Source organism: Schistocerca serialis, chromosome 1 (assembly GCF_023864345.2).
Source record: "Schistocerca serialis cubense isolate TAMUIC-IGC-003099 chromosome 1, iqSchSeri2.2, whole genome shotgun sequence".
Taxonomy (NCBI): domain Eukaryota; kingdom Metazoa; phylum Arthropoda; class Insecta; order Orthoptera; family Acrididae; genus Schistocerca; species Schistocerca serialis.
Genome location: NC_064638.1, coordinates 425145094 through 425161215, shown reverse-complemented (window position 1 = coordinate 425161215; position 16122 = coordinate 425145094). Strand labels below are relative to the sequence as shown.

Sequence of the window (16122 nt, the reverse complement as noted above, 5' to 3'; positions counted from 1 at the left end):
AACATAACAATAAATAAATGGTGAAGCTTAATCTCCAGCGGTCGAGGTAGCACTAACAAGAGAGGAAGAGTTTACTTCACCCGTAGCTAATGAATGTTGACTGTCGATAACTTCTATTGTTGGTTATCTTTGTTTGTGTGGTGGCGCTAGTGTTAATGGTGTGAGGTGTGATGACTTTACTATAAAGTCCCTGGATACCAAAGTTTTAAAATTCCTTGTACAGTGCTTTCGCGTTGCATTTGTGCCTAGAAATTGACAGGGTTTGCACTTGTCGAAATACCGGAGGTTGCTGACTACGTTACCCGGCTGTTTGTCACAACGTTATATTACGATGGCTCATCAAAAAAGACAGAGAATGATTTTTTTTCATAGATGTTTATTATTTCATTTCCATGTTTACACGATCTTTTTCGAAGTACCATCGTCATACTTGAATGCACTTCTAAAGCGTCTCTCGCAGTCCTCCCTCGAATACATGGTGCGGATCATCCTTTGTCAGTTCCTGGACCATCGCATGATTTTTTTTTTTTTTTTAGCACTGCGTCAGGGTTCTCAAATCTCAAGAGCTTTGCCTTAAGTGATGGGAATGAAAAAAAATCAGCGAGTACCAAAATCGGGGCTAAAAGGCGGATGTGGTCTGCAGATAATGTTGAAGTGAGTTAGAAACTGCATGATTTTATTTGCGAGTTGAGGCCGCGCATTATTATGATGAAGTCGCGATGCACACCGAGGAAGTTCTGGTCGTTTTCTTGCAATGTGCTTCCTCAGTTTAGCTAACACTGATGTGTTAGCGTGTTTCTATAACAATAGTGTGAGAGGGAGATTGCATTCTGATAAATCATTCTAAGACAGTAAAAAAATGTGATCAATCATCACATTCCCTGCAGATGGAATAACTTCCGGCTCTTTTAGTGTTGGAGAACTTGGCGATTTCTACACTGTGTTGGTTCGTTTTCGTTCAGGATCATAATGAGGCAGCAGTGATTCGTCACTGGTGATAATCGATTCTAGGAGCGCATCCCCTTCATCAGCAAAGAGATGCAGTGGCTTACGGCTTGTCTCCATTCGCGCAGTCTTTTGTTCGGGAGTCAATAGACGTGGCACACAGCGGACACAAAAACAGCTCACATGGAAATGATCACGCATAATCGTAAAGCCACTATCATATGAAATTCTTTAACACTCCAGTGAGATCACGCAAAGTTACCCGCCTATAGTCACGGACAATCACAGCAGCTGTGTTGATGTTGACTCGGTTACAGCAGATGCCGAAATACCAGGCCCACCCCTCTTAACACAGACAAATAGGCCTTCTTTGAAGTCCTTGAACACCTAAGCACAATTGCACGAAGTAGTGCATCTTCATTGTACGCTTGCTGCAGTTTTTTAAAGTTTCAGTGGCTATATGGTGTAAGCGAACACACAATTTTAATGGGCCGTAGTCGTCCTCGCACGTCACCTCCAATGCTTGTTACGGAAAATGTGAAGAGCGTCTACAAATAAAGCATTACTACCAACCTCCCGATACGTGACTGCTGACACCTGTGGACATTACACATAACAAAGGGCCTGTAGTGTATAGGCCCTTTGCTGTTCCTTATCTATATAAACGATTTGGGAGACAATCTGAGCAGCCGTCTTCGGTTGTTTGCAGATGACGCTGTCGTTTATCGACTAATAACGTCATCAGAAGATCAAAACAAACTGCGATACATTTAGAAGAAATACCGAAACGGTGCGAAGGGTGGCAGTTGACCTTGAATAACAAAAAGTGTGAGGTCATCCACATGAGTGCTAAAAGGAACGCTTTAAACTTCGGTTACACGATAAATCAGTCTAATCTGAAGGCCGTGAATTCAACTAAATGCCTAGGTATTACAATTACGAACAATTTAGATTGGAAGGAACACACATAAAATGTTGTGGGGAAGGCTAACCAAGGACTGCGTTTTATTGGCAGGACACTTAGAAAATGTAACGGGCCTACTATGGAGACTGCCTACACTACGCCTGTCCGTCCACTTTTGGAATACTGTTGCGCCGTGTGGGATCCTTACCAGATGGGACTGACTGAGTACATTTAAAAGGTTCAAAAAGGGGCACCACGGTTTGTATTATCGCGAAATATGGGAGAGAGTGTCACAGAAATGATACAGGATTTGGGATGGACATCATTAAAGGAAAGGCGTTTTTCGACGGAATCTTCTCACGAAATTCCAATCACAAACTTTCTCCTCAGAATGCGAAAATATTTTGTTGACACCGACTTACATAGGAAGGAACGATCACCAAGATAAAATAAGGGAAATCAGAGCTCGTACGGAAAGATATAGGTGTTCATTCTTCCCGCGCGCTATACGAGATTGGAATAATAAGAGAATTGTGAAGGTGGTTCGATGAACCCTCTGCCAGGCACTTATATGTGATTTGCAGAGTATCCATGTAGATGTAGAAACCCTCTCTTCCTAAATACTCGTGGTAAAGATGTGAAGCTATAACGGAAACTGCAGGGGAAAAAAATTGTTTTTATTGTTCAGTCTTCGTACAAAGGAAAACGAAAACCACCAGTGCGTTAAAGATAAATGTGAACGTGAGAGCCGGTAATGAGGAGGTGTTACTTTCTTGTGTGACACTCGGTATGCAGCGACGAGTAGCTGACACAGGGACCGAGGTGTCCTTTTGCGCTGGTGCCCTTACAAGCTGATCCGGCGTGCGTGCGTGCTGTTTGCGCTGCCGTGGTGCTGCGGTGACGCAACGCAAGGTGTTTAGGGCTCCTCTAATGAGCCGGCGCCGCCTCCCGCGCAGTCTGTAGCGGAAGTCTGCGCGGCTCACAAGCGACACCCGCAACCGGCAATCTGCAGCTTCCGACATGGCCCACTGCGAGGACCGGCCGAGCAACAGGTCTGTACACACTGGCCCGCGACACACCGCTGCCGCGGCTCGCTGTTCGCATTTTGCCTCGCTCAAGTATCAACGCCTCCCTGTAATCTAAGAACCGTAATTCACATTAACGCTCTGGTGAACGTGAAGGTCTCGAAGTGCAGAAATGTCACCACTGAGCTCTGGAAATGTTTCCGCGTTAGTTGGCAGTTGAAGTGAGAACTAAAGCTGGGAGTTTCGGGCGATGCTCCCTGTATATTTCTGCGTACTGTTTCGGAATAACCAAGCTAGCAGTAACTCGTGCAATGAAAACAAACAATTACAAAAGTGACGATAGCTGAGTTTTTCCTAAACACTGCGTAATTTATAGGCAGTCAACGACTTTTAAAGCATGAGAAGTAATTTTTATCCTAGCAAAAAGATCGTGAATAGTTTATCGTACACGAACACAAGTGCATTGTTTTCTTTCCTTATAACTAAATAGAAAAGTATTGGTTAGAACCTTTAGTATTTATTTGTAATCATTGTTTCGTTTTGTCCAATTTTTTACAATATCCCAAATTATTCTCGTATGTCTTGGATCACGGTAAACCTCCACAACCCCAGAAAAGTGTTTACCAGGAATACTCTACTTTTCTGTGTGTAAATATAGAGTATTCCACATTTTGAGATTTGGTATTGTGGACTAATACAAAAAAAAACAGTAAACATCGCTTTAAAATATATACCTCAAGGGCACTTGCTTATCTTCGCTATTGTGAAACACATCTCTTACACTCCAAGTTCCTGCAGAATGCAGAAAACAAATGACAACACGTGTTTCTTTTACTGTGAAACAGCATTTCTGAGCCATCTCTAAAGGAGAGGCTCAATATGGCGTCTATTGATAGCAACGATTGTGTCCAATGTCTTAGGAAATCATGCCCGCTTCTAAAACTGAGGCTGCTCACCTTGCATTCTGGATATTTTTCAGCGTATTGGGACGGGGCTCTGCGGTTGCTTAAAATTTCCAGACCATAACAAAATGCTGTGTCTTTCATTTCCCGTGTGAAATAACAAGGTTCCGTTGCTGGTAACAGCAAAGATAAAACTAGAAAGTAAAAGAATTCCACAAACTCTTCAGAACACTAACTGTTTGCATTAGGACTATTTTAAGCGCTGCACTTAGCCAGAACTCTATCCGTGGACAATAACAGAGGAAAGTCTCCCGTTTGTTTACCAATTTCTGTGCGTAGTTCATAATGCAAAGACGTTGTAGTAGACGAGATGTGTTTCACATTAGCGAAGATGAACAAGTGCTCCTAGCTCTTCTAGGTGCAATTTAAAGCTCATATTTACGGGATTTTTTTTTTGTCCACACTACGACCTCTCGAAATATGAAATACTTTTTTTGGCACCCTGTATAAACTGCCGACACTTAACGTTGCAGCGATTAAGCCATTAAACGCAAAACAAGTTTGTAAATTACGGGGTAAAATATCTGTGAAAGAAATGACCACTATCCATAAGCTTTTCCGAAGTCAAATCTACCAGTAAGTGATTTACTAGAATTGGCAACACAATAGTCTCTACTGTAGTCCACGTTAATGTAAGAGAAACACCATTACCATACTCATAGCAACGACGTTAACTGCAATTTCTTATTGCGAAATGTTCCATAAATGTCAAGGAGCAATAGCTTTTGAGATGTGCCTCGTGTGCGTTTAGCGATGGATTAATCATTACGTCAATACATAGCCGGATATACCAGGCCGCACAGATTCGTCAGTGCTGTTCGTGTAGTGTCGCACTGCCACAGCTCTAATTTGTCAGTTAACATCAGTGCTCTAAATGTCGAAAAGAAACCGCGAAACGGTTTCATTGCTCTTCCACTTCAGCCACACAGCAATTAAATTTAATTTTTAGGTATATATGCTCTGAGTGTGTGCAAGTGACACAGAGATAATTGTAATGAGTCGTTAAGAGAATGGGTGAGAAAATGTCGTGTGTGTGTGTGTGGGGGGGGGGGGGGGGGGAAGTAGAAAGCTGTATTTATGTAGTTTCTTTGTGGAATATCTTAACATTGCAGTGCTTTCGATATGATTATTGAGATGGTGTATTGATGCTAAACTTAGTCAGCTTTCGTAATTGTTGTCTCTGCTAAATATCATGTGACGAGTTTTGCCACTTTCGTGTAATTTCTGTTTACACCATGTACGAGACGGGGCTGAAGAGTAATGTCTCAGAATTTTTTATTCTGTGCTGAATATCGGTTGAGGTATTACATGTCACGCGTATTACTCGGTCGACTTTCTCGCTTCGCTGACTCAAGTTGCAAACTGCTGCCTCTAGAGGGCTTCGTCTTTTAGTGTGTAACACGGCTTCATAATTCGTAGAGTTGGTCCACACATGGAGCGCCATGACAATGCCAGACCACGTAGAGCGCTGCGACGTCTGCAACATCCACCGCCTTGGGTTGACTGGCAGCCACCAACCTCCATACAGTACTGACTTGGCCCCATCCGAATTTCATATATTTCCAAAGCTTAAACATCACCTTCGATAACTTCGCTTTGACCTTCGAGAACTTCGCTTTGACCTTCGAGAACTTCGCTTTGACCTTCGAGAACTTCGCTTTGACCTTCGAGAACTTCGCTTTGACCTTCGAGAACTTCGCTTTGACCTTCGAGAAATTCGCTTTGACCTTCGAGAACTTCGCTTTGACCTTCGAGAACTTCGCTTTGACCTTCGAGAACTTCGCTTTGAAACTCAATAAGTGTTCTAAGCAGAGGTAGGATTGTGGCTCCGTCAACAAAATCAAACATTCTGCAGTGATGGTATCAACAAAATGGTGACTCGGGAGAAATGTGTTCGTCGCCAGGGTGACTGTGCTGAGAAATAAATATGTAGACACGGAGAACACATATGTAGAATGTTAATAACGTTTGTTTTATTTATGGAGGCATTACTTCTCAGCACGGCCTGATATGTATTAGTGTGAATGTTTGGACTTTATATTAGTCAACGGCTAATCCCGTTCGTGGTTCACGATCCTAATTATTGCTTGCGCATATAATGGCCTAAAATGGCTCTCTCTGAGCACTATAGGACTTAACATCTGAGGGCATCAGTCCCCTAGACTTACAACTACTTAAACCTAACTAACCTAAGGACATCACACACATCCATGCCCGAGACAGGATTCGAACCTGCGACCGTAGCAGCAGCGCGGTTCCGGACTGAAGCGCCTAGAACCGCTCGGCCACAACGGTATAATGGCTTCCAGTGGCAACAAAAATTTGATTTGTGTTTCATATAATTATTAATGGGCTGGAATAGTTAAAATGCTGTGTTAATCTACTCATTAAAAGGTATAATCTTATGTGAAAGGTTCAACACAGTAAGCGAAGTATTTCAGTTAGGATCAGTTTATACCTATTGAGGAGTGTAACAACTCGAAATATGTTCATCCAGTGTTTGAGAATGACAGCATTTTTTTATCGCTTACTACATTTTCCAGGTTCTTGCAGTAAAACTTCAGCATACTTTAGGAAATTTTAATTTATTACTTCTTTCCGAGAAATTCTACTCGTAACACATTTTGCAAACAGTATCCACATACATCACTGAATGTGCCAACAACATGTCACTGTACGACATATGGACAGGGGACATGACGTCATAAACATTGAGATGCCCGTGAAACACCAGCTTTTGCTTAAAACGGAGCGCACATTACCCAGACTGTGATGATACGGTCTTTGATTATGAGAGCACTTACCGACTTGCAATAAACTTTGAACATAATTTCAAAACTTTTCTAAACTTTTTCCTCCTTACATGCTTAACGTCAAATATTTAACACATTTACTCCTTTGCGAACTAATCAGACGTCTGAAGCTGTTTTATACATGTGAGTTTGATTCTTTAAGGAATGGAGGAATGGATTTACTGGTGTGTACTTGAAGAGGTGCCTAAAAGATGACTGACGGTACACACATCATCTAGTTACAGGCAGATAGACGAACGTATCTCATGCATTTCTCTGTTACTGTACAGTTAACATGATAGTCCTATTGTATAACAAATAATATATTAGTAATTCAGCAGCTTCTGGTATTTTGCTGTGACGTACTTTAAAATGTTACGTAGAAGATGTAAGAGTTTCATCAATTGTCTATAACCTTGTCGTGACAGCGGCTTCCTCACTGCAGCACATTTTACTGAAACACAGTTCGGAAAATCGTTCACGTAGACAGAGAGGAGGGCATTGCTGTGAGACGTACCTTTCGCTAAACGGAGCACACTGAGGCAGCATTGATGCTTTGAGTCGTGTTGGGGGACCATCATGATTCACACTCGTGAGCCAAACTTTATGAGCACCTGCTTAAGAACGTAGTGGCCGAACTTTGGAACGCAGTGTAGCAGCTGTTCTACGTGACGTGGATTCGACAAGCCGTTGTTACATTTCCTGAGGTATGTGGCACCAGGTGTCTACGCGCAGTTCTCGTGAATTACGGGGCGGTGGTTTGTACGCGCGGAGCTGGCACCCAATGGCAACCCGGATGCGTTCCATCCCGTTGAGATCAGGCGAATCTGGTAACCAAGCCATCAAAGCTATCATGCTTCCAAAGTCGCTGTAGCACGATTCTCGTCTTGTGATGGACAGCTGCACTGCTGGAAGGCGCAATAGCCGTCGGGGAAGACATCAAGCATGAATGGAAGCACGTGATCCGCAATAATTAAACGGTCGCGACTGCTCCCTTCCTAGCTTGTGCGACGTCTACGGTGGCCTTGGTGTGTAAGAGACATTAGTGCGCTAAATTTATTCAGTGTGTATAGGCCGATGGACCGTGACACGACCCGCAACAACGGGTTGTCCCCTCCCAGACGCTCTTACCGGGGGACGAGTTGCTGGCTACGGCAGACTGCAAGTACGTGACGCTGCTGCTCCCTCGCGCCGGAAGCTAGCACCCGTTTCTGCTGTGCGTGCAGACTGCAGGCCGGCGTCGGCTCAACATTCAGCGATCTTTATGTCCGCTGTTCGAAAGCAACATACAAGAAAGGAGATGCAAGATCGTATGCTTCAACGGCCAGCGTCAGTTTCAGTAAAATCATATTCTGAAGCACTGAAACAAAATGCCGACGTTTCGACCTGCATTGTAGAGGTCCTCTTCAGGGTGACTAACTTCTGGCATCTGGTGATGGTCTTCCTCGGTTGTCAGGTGGGTACTGACGTCACATTCGGGGACTCCACTGGACAAATCGAAGACAGCTATGGAGGGGTGGCTGTACGGTAGGCTGTCGTTGCCTGTGCTACTCTGCCAGGTGATTGATAGGCAACAGCGAATCGGCAGCATGTACCTCGTGGTGGTCCTGCAGTGAGACGTTGATGCCACGCGGCAGTTCTCTTGTAGTCGCCTGTTTATGCTGCTGAACGCGCGTCATGTGGAGCTGCTGGCTGGCGATCACACGCGGCCTGATGGACGAGGAGCGCTCGCCGTATTTCACGTTTAGCATATCGAAAGTAGAGACACTTCAAACAAAAGACGGCACCTGATACATTAAATGTGCGGTTCTTACTAACGTTCACCAGTTTTTACTTTCACGCCAGAATTAAACTACAAATACTGTACTTGAAACTTTAAATGTTTAAAAGTTGACAGTGTTTGCCTTATGCACTGGTAAAAGTTAATGCAGTTGAGGTTGGAACTTACAGACTTAGTAGCGGAGGAACCCGGTATTGCTCAGCCATTTATTTATACCTGTGGTCCACACCCGTATCGCGCAACGTCCGGCCTTCTACTTGATGTTCATAACGGCATTACTGCTGAACTATGTGCCGTACAATGATATAACTTTGCCCTTACATTGGTATATGTCCATGCTGTCTGTAAAATGTGTCGCGAATACAGTTAGTAGTAAAGAAATAATAAATTATAACATGTCTCGTGCGGTACTTTCATTGCATGAACAGCGTAAAAGTGGTAAGTAATTAACGTTTTTCCTTTCATTTTGTAGGGTTTATCAGAGAGACAAAATTTCTTAAAGGTTTGAAATTACGAATAAAGTTTGTTGCAAGTCGGTAAGTGCTTTCATTCTCAAACAATGGATGAGTAAAGTCTGGGAATTCACTCGTCGCGGGCTACACTTCTTTTTCACTCCCAGCCCTTTGATAGATAGGTGGTTCTTACCCCCACAGTGACTGTCGTTTAACAGTAAGGTATATGAGTATCAGGTTCGGAAGAAATCGGTCCATTGGCTTAAGAAGATATGTGGAACATACGAGCGCGCACATCCGTTTTTATAATATATGTGGCTTTGTTTTCTGATGTAGCGGCCTTTAGAAGTTTCTTCACGTGTACAACGTGCTGACAGAACTCTGAACAACTCTTATTATAGCTTATTTTAACGAGAAGTTCACTTTGCAAAGATTTCATCTCAGGTTTATTTCAAGCCGCCTATTCTGTCCTGGATTACAGTGAAACATGCAATTGCAATAATACGTACGGTAGCGGTAGATTCATCATCATTAGTCGTTTTACTCATTGCTAAGGGTCGTGACCTCATTTCGTCATTCATTCTTACGCAGTTGACACTTCAGACAGATGTTTCCACCCACAGCGATCTTTCGCCTTTCTTAACATGATGTGAAGAGGCAGGCTGGTATTCTTCTTCGCTTGATCCAACCATCTGTTTACTGCTCTCCCACGTGTTCTTCTGTCCTCAGTTTTTCCCTGCACGATGGTATTCTCTAAATTATCTCCTTTACTTTTCAAGATGTGTCCAAGGAACTGAAGGTATCTTAGGATGACACTAGAAGATAAACTTGTATTATTAAAAATTTGTTCTTTTTTTTGTGTCCACGGTACACGTAGCATCCTCCACCAACACCACACTCTAAGGCATCAGTGCGGTAGATTAGTTGACAAAGAAAACGTGTTGCAACATTTACATGGGATTTACTATCATGAAAACGACTTTTGAACCTATGGTTTTGTTGCTCTCTCGTGCATTTAACCATATGGCTTTGGCTATCAAGAATAGGATAATAAACTTAAGAATATGACATAAAAAATACGCAATGTGACAAAATAACATCGTAAAGGTAAATAAAAAATATTGTAACTTGAGGGTATACCACCAAATTCATGTAAGGAAGTGGGACGGACGGTTATAGAAAAGTAGGGACAATCCCTACAAAATAGTGGTAGGTAGCAGCCAGGCTGTAATAACTTATAGCCGTCCTCCCTCTTCATATTGTTTAATTTTTTCTTGCGTCTCTTATTTTTCGCTGTCTTGAAATGTGCGTGGTAATCGGTCTCCCGGAACTACTGACGTATACTTGGCACCGCATTCACACCGAAGTTCGTACGCACCCGCAGTGTAGAGAGCAGCTACGGAATCCTTCGTTAGCCTCAACAGATCTCGGACGCCGAGTCCGCTCTGGGATATTGGTTTCATTCATTCGCGGTGCAGCACCTCGCTTACACCGTCGCTGACGCCTCTCAAGCCTTCCGTGTCTTCCGCTACAGTTTTTGCCTCCTGCAGCTCCCTCTATTATTACGGAAGTCATTCCCCAAGGTCTTATAAAAGTCCTATCGTCCTGCCCGTCTTGTCGCTATTTTCCACACGTTTCACTCCTCGCTGATTATGCGAAGAACCCCTCATTTCTTGTCTTAGCAGTGCAACTAATTCTCAAGATTCTCTTCTTTTCCGGTTATTCCACAGTCCATGATTCAATTCCAAACAATACTGTGCTCCAAACGTATATACTCAAAAATTACTTCCTGAAATTAAAGCAGACGTTTGATACTAGTAGGCTTTTTCTAGCCCGGAATTTCCAGACTTCCGAAATCAATCCAACTTCTCGAAGTGCTCCTATTTTTTAATGATTTATTATGTTTACAACTTCTTTGTGTACGTGGGGTTTCGAATCCAGGTTAGGCTCTAGATTTTCGAACTTAGTCTCTGGGTCTGTTTATCACAGTTGAGAACTGTGTCAAATTACTATGCTGTATTTCGCAGTTCTTTTTCGGGTTTGTCTCCAGTGTTGCGTCATGTATTTTGAAGCTTAATCTTGGTGGATGAGCTCGTGTCAGATTTGCTCTAATGGTTCTTCAAAAATTTCGTGTGTTGCTGTTGTTGAAATCCTATCTCCTTCAACTTACAGTTTTTGTAACCTGTTTTTTCTCTACGGACAATTACCGAAGAGGTATTCTGCATCTTGTTGAATGCCTCCCATTTTCCGTATGTTCTGTGCCTGTTAAATTTTTTTTCCTGGCGTGTACTCTGTTACTTCTTTCTCGTCTAATTGGAGGTACTCTGGGTCTGATATGAAAGTTCTGTTCGTTTTCTTGATTTGTCTGTTGCGTAAACATTTTTCTTTGATTTGGAGTATGTGATGAATTGATTCGAAAAATTATTATTATTATTGTTATTATTACGTTGGTGCGTAATTTCGTAGCGTTTTTATTTTGTATGTTGGTGTTCCGGTTGCTGTGGGTTTATATATCGATTGTCATTTTTTTATTTGTGGTTCACTATTGCTATTTAAGTTTACATATTGTCATTTTGTAATTTGGACATAGTGAGTGGAACTATGGATGCCAGCAGTTGGAGTGGCAAGTGGAGAAATCGGAACATTTCCGACATACGCTTTGTTTCTGTTCAGCAGAGCGGTGACGGCAGCGGAGGCAGCCAGAAATATTTACGCCGTGTCTGGGGATAACGCCACTGGATAGAGCACGGCAAGAAAATGGTTTTCGTTAATCCACAATCATCCATCTCAGTGTAGCCGAGAACTGGCAAATGTGATGAACTGTGATCTTTACACCACCGTGCGACATGCACGCAATGAGCAAGGTTCGAAAGTCGGATGTATGGGTATCGCATGCTCTAAGCCAAAATAAGAAAAATTAGCGGGTGGCCATATGTGCACGTCAGCTTGCTCATTATCAATAGCGACCCTTCCTATACCGTATCGTTTCTGGTGGCGAGAAATGCTGTCTTTATGCCAACATAAGGAAAAGAAAGGAAAGGTTTGACCTCAAACAAAATAGCAACTCCCCGTACAAAGACCTGCGCGCATTCACAAAAGATAAAGTTACGCATCTGATGGAGCAGCGAGGATGTGGTGTACTACGATTTACATCCCGAAGGTGTAAACACCATTGCTGACATTTACTGCCAACAAATGAGACGTCTTGCACACGCTGTCCCAGAACAACGACCAGGAAGAGCGCGTGAAGTGACGCTACTTCCACATAACGCCCGCACACAGTCTGCTAGACTGACAAAAAAAGACCGTACAGGAATTGGGTCGGGAAGTAATTCCGCACCCATCTTATTCACCTGATACTGCACCCTGAGATTTTCACCCGTTCCACTCTCTATCGAACAATCTGTTTCCAGATTTCGTTTCCGTATGAAAATGCGCTCCGAGCAGGTCTCGACGAGTTCTTCGCCTCAAAACCAAGTGATTTCTACAGTCGCTGAAACGAAAAGTTTACGCCAGCGTTGACAGACTGTTGTAAATAGTGAAGGATAATATATTATTGATGACTAAAGTCTCTGTTACGTGTACCTGTTGTGTTTCTTAAACTTATGGAGAAACGCTACGAACGTATGCACTAACCTAATAATTTTAAAACACACAGGTTAAGCCGGTTCGTCTGAATATCGCTCGTCCACTGTGTAACGGGAATCCTTTGTGCGTCTCGCGGAGCGGCGTATAGTAGAGGGTCCGCAGGCGTTAATCTGAGCGGGGCATCCCCGCCCTAAATTGCTGGCCGGCTCTGGCAGCGCGCCAGACGTCCACGGCGGCGGCGAGAGGCGATTGACCTGCTGGCACCAGAAGTTCCGGCGGTACACCTGTTTGTTCTTCCACTAACACGAATCTGCCACTGGCTGTTCCAAATTAGTAAATACGCCTGCACTGCAGCTGCCTTGGGCTGGAGCCCTACGAGGCTAGTTTAAGCAGTTCACAATCTCTTATACACACACACACACACACACACACACACACACACACGAGTCTTCAGACAAAAACCTCTAGTATGCACGTTTGTGGGTGATTTCAAAAAGGCACACAGATCGATAGAGACGCCCTCACTATTCCAAATTTTAGAAGAGAGGGTGCTAGATTCAAAAACAAAAGAACTAATAAAACAAAGACTAATTGTCACGAAATCTATGGGGGAGTCTCAGATCCCTTTGACGTTCAAGCAATTATGAGACAAGGAAATCGGATCTCTCCTGTTCAGCGTCGTCCTAGACAACGTTATCGAAGAGTGGAAGAAGGAACTTACGAAACATGGGTTTTGGAAGCCAATCGTACTGACATAAATGGTTCAAATGGCTCTAAGCACTATGGGACTTAACTTCTGAGGTCATCAGTCCCCTAGAACTTAGAACTACTTAAGCCTAACTAACCTAAGGGCATCACACACATCCATGCCCGAGGCAGGATTCGAACCTGCGACCGTTGCGGTCGCGCGGTTCCAGACTGTAGCGCCTAGAACCGCTCGGCCACACGGGCCGGCTACTGACATAAATACCTCGCGTTTGCGGACGACCTGGCCACTTACAGAGGATTGAAGAGACTGCAGTAAAATAACTTGATACTCTTAAGTAATGAACGGAAAAAGTAGGGTTACAAATATCATTCGAAAAAACTGAATTCTTATGTTCAAAATATATAAACTAAAATATCGGAGAATTAATCGAACCGACAAGACTTGAGAACACTCTCACAGCAAACTCAGCTCCAAATAGTCAAAACTTAATAGGGTCAGTCCAAAACCTCTACAACAAAAGCTCCATGTTAAGACAGACAAAACTTTGGAGCTACAACACAGTCGTAAAACCAGCACTCTTCTACGCAAGCGAAGCACTGCACATAATAGCACAAACTTCCTGTTTGCTTCTGTCTCGGGTTCTTCGGTCAACGTTCGTCTGATGATTTTTCTGACGTTTCGCCAGCACGATTGGCTGAAATAGTCAAAGCTTCACCCTCCACTGCTGGTGGTGAACCGGAGCCGAGCTCGCGGCGGCAGACTACATCTACCTGGCGCGCTAATATCCACGGGGTTCTCCGCAGTCGTTTACGGCACTGTTCTCCTTTTGCTACCTGCAGCGGTCGTTCGCTGCAGCACGGGAAGCCAGGATCCGTTAGTCCTGAGGCTTTCTTCTTTCTTGTTGAAGCTGTTCTCGTGTTTGTGTATTTTATAGCTTCTCTGAACAAGCGGGTGTGATAGCTATTCTCTAAAGCTTGAACTTCCGTGTCGACGAATTTTACTATGTGGTTGGTCTCATAAAGCGCCTGCTCTGCCACAGCCGATTTCTCCACCTGCTCCATACCGCGTACCACGCACATGCGGAAGGGTTTGGTGGATTGACTGGACCATCAGTCAACACCAGGATCACAGAATATAAGTGACATTGCAGGTTGGGGCAGGTGGAGAAATCGTCCATTTCTGAGAGACCGACCACGTAGTATAATTCGCCGACATGGAAGTTCTGGCTGTAGAGAAGAGCTACCACGCCCGCTTGTCCAGAGAAGGTATAGAAATACACAAACACAAGAACAGATTCAACAAGAAAGAACAAAGCTTCAAAGTAAGCGGGTCCTGGCTTCCGTGGGGCTGCAGCGAACGACCGCTACAGAAAGCAAGAGGAGAACCGCACCGGAAATGATCGCGGAGAAGCCCGTGCACGTTGGCGCGCCAGGTACACGCGTAAGTCAATTATTATCAGCAAAGTAGTTATAAAATTTTATTGTAATCAAGGAAGGAAACTTACAAGAACATCATTTTTGACATAGTCTCCTTGCGTTTCAACGCACTTCGTCCATCGTTGTCTAAGCTTCCTGATGCCCTCACAAGAGAAGGTTCTCGGTTGAGCTACGAGCCAGAAACGCTTCTTTCACTGCTTCGCCCGAGGCAAATCGACAGTCCCTTAATGCCTGTTTCAGTGGACCAAACAAGTGATAGTCACAAGGGAGGCAAGATCGGAACTATATGGAGGATGATCCAGTACTTTTGAGTTTCTGAAGCGTTTCAGCAGTGTGGGCAGCAGTATGCGGACGGGCATTGTCGTGCAACAACACAACCCCTTTTTTGATAACAATCCTCTGCATTAGCTTTGAGTTGCAGGCTTTAGCCTGGCAGTAAGCATCTTACTGTAACGTATACTGTTTATTGTTGTACTCCTTTCCCCATAATGTTCCAGTACTAGAGCTTGTGCGTCCCAAAACACCGTAAGCATCGGTTTTCCTACGGACGGTTGGGTCTTGAACTTTTTCTTGCACGGTGAATTTTGGATGTTTCCATTCCATACTTGTCGTTTACTCTCCGGCTCGTAATGATGGATTCATGTTTCGTCACCAGTAATTATCCTGTCTAAGAAGTTGTTGTGGATGATTTCGTAGGCAGAACCGTGACTAATTTGCTGACGATGTGCCACATCAATAGTTAATCGTCTGCCTAAGAAAATCATTTCACGTGAACGCTCAATGGTTTCTTCATTTGTGGCGGTAAACGGTCGTCCGGCTCCTTCATCATGCGTAATACTTGCGCGACCATTTCGGAATTTTTAAATCCATTCGTAGGAACTTCATTGTGGCAAAACACTGTTCCCGTACTGTGCCGAAAGTCTTCGACAAAAAACAGATGTCTGGACGTTGCTCTTCTTTGGTGCAAAAAGACTGCGAAGCAGCCATGATTAACAACTGTAACGAAATTAAGCTAGCAGCTTGAAAATTGCAAAGATATAACAACAAATAATCAAAGCATGCGTCATCAACGTAAAACGACATTAGTACGAAAATAAACAAAAATATAACTAAATTGCGGATAATAATTGACTTATCCTCGTGCCTATAGTCTACGGCTCCGAACTCGGATCCAGACCACCACCAGCAGTGGAAGGTGAAACTTTGACAATGCCAGCCACTCTTGCAGGTGACATGTCAGAAAAATCATCAGACGGACGTCGGCTGAAGAAACCGCGACAGAAGCCAACAGACAGTTTGTCAACAAGTGGCCACGAAAGCCTTAAAATGTTGGACTTAACAATAGAAAAGTTTTGAAACATCAAAATTGACTTTAAAAAAAGCGAATGAAATTCTTTGTCCATCTCAACGACTATCAGAAAATCGACTGACTAAAAGAATGACTATGTAACATCACTTAAGAACTCAATACCTTGGTTGAATGAAATTCGAGTGGACCTCAAAAACGCAAACATAAGAGCAGCCGACAT

At 43.6% G+C, this 16122-nt stretch overlaps 1 protein-coding gene across 2 annotated transcripts in view; it reads left to right on the top strand.

Annotated features, from left to right (window-relative positions):
• LOC126472242 (unconventional myosin IC) overlaps nucleotides 1-16122 on the top strand; it is a 418925-nt gene that overhangs the window by 190125 nt on the left and 212678 nt on the right. The window contains exon 1 of one of the 2 annotated variants that reach the window (XM_050099922.1): nucleotides 2825-2901. The exons of the other annotated variant lie outside the window; for it this stretch is intronic. Within the exon in view, the coding sequence (XP_049955879.1) occupies nucleotides 2870-2901 (32 nt within the window). The 5' untranslated portion in view covers nucleotides 2825-2869. Of the gene's footprint in view, nucleotides 1-2824; nucleotides 2902-16122 lie in introns of those variants that run through there. 2 annotated transcript variants of the gene reach the window in all.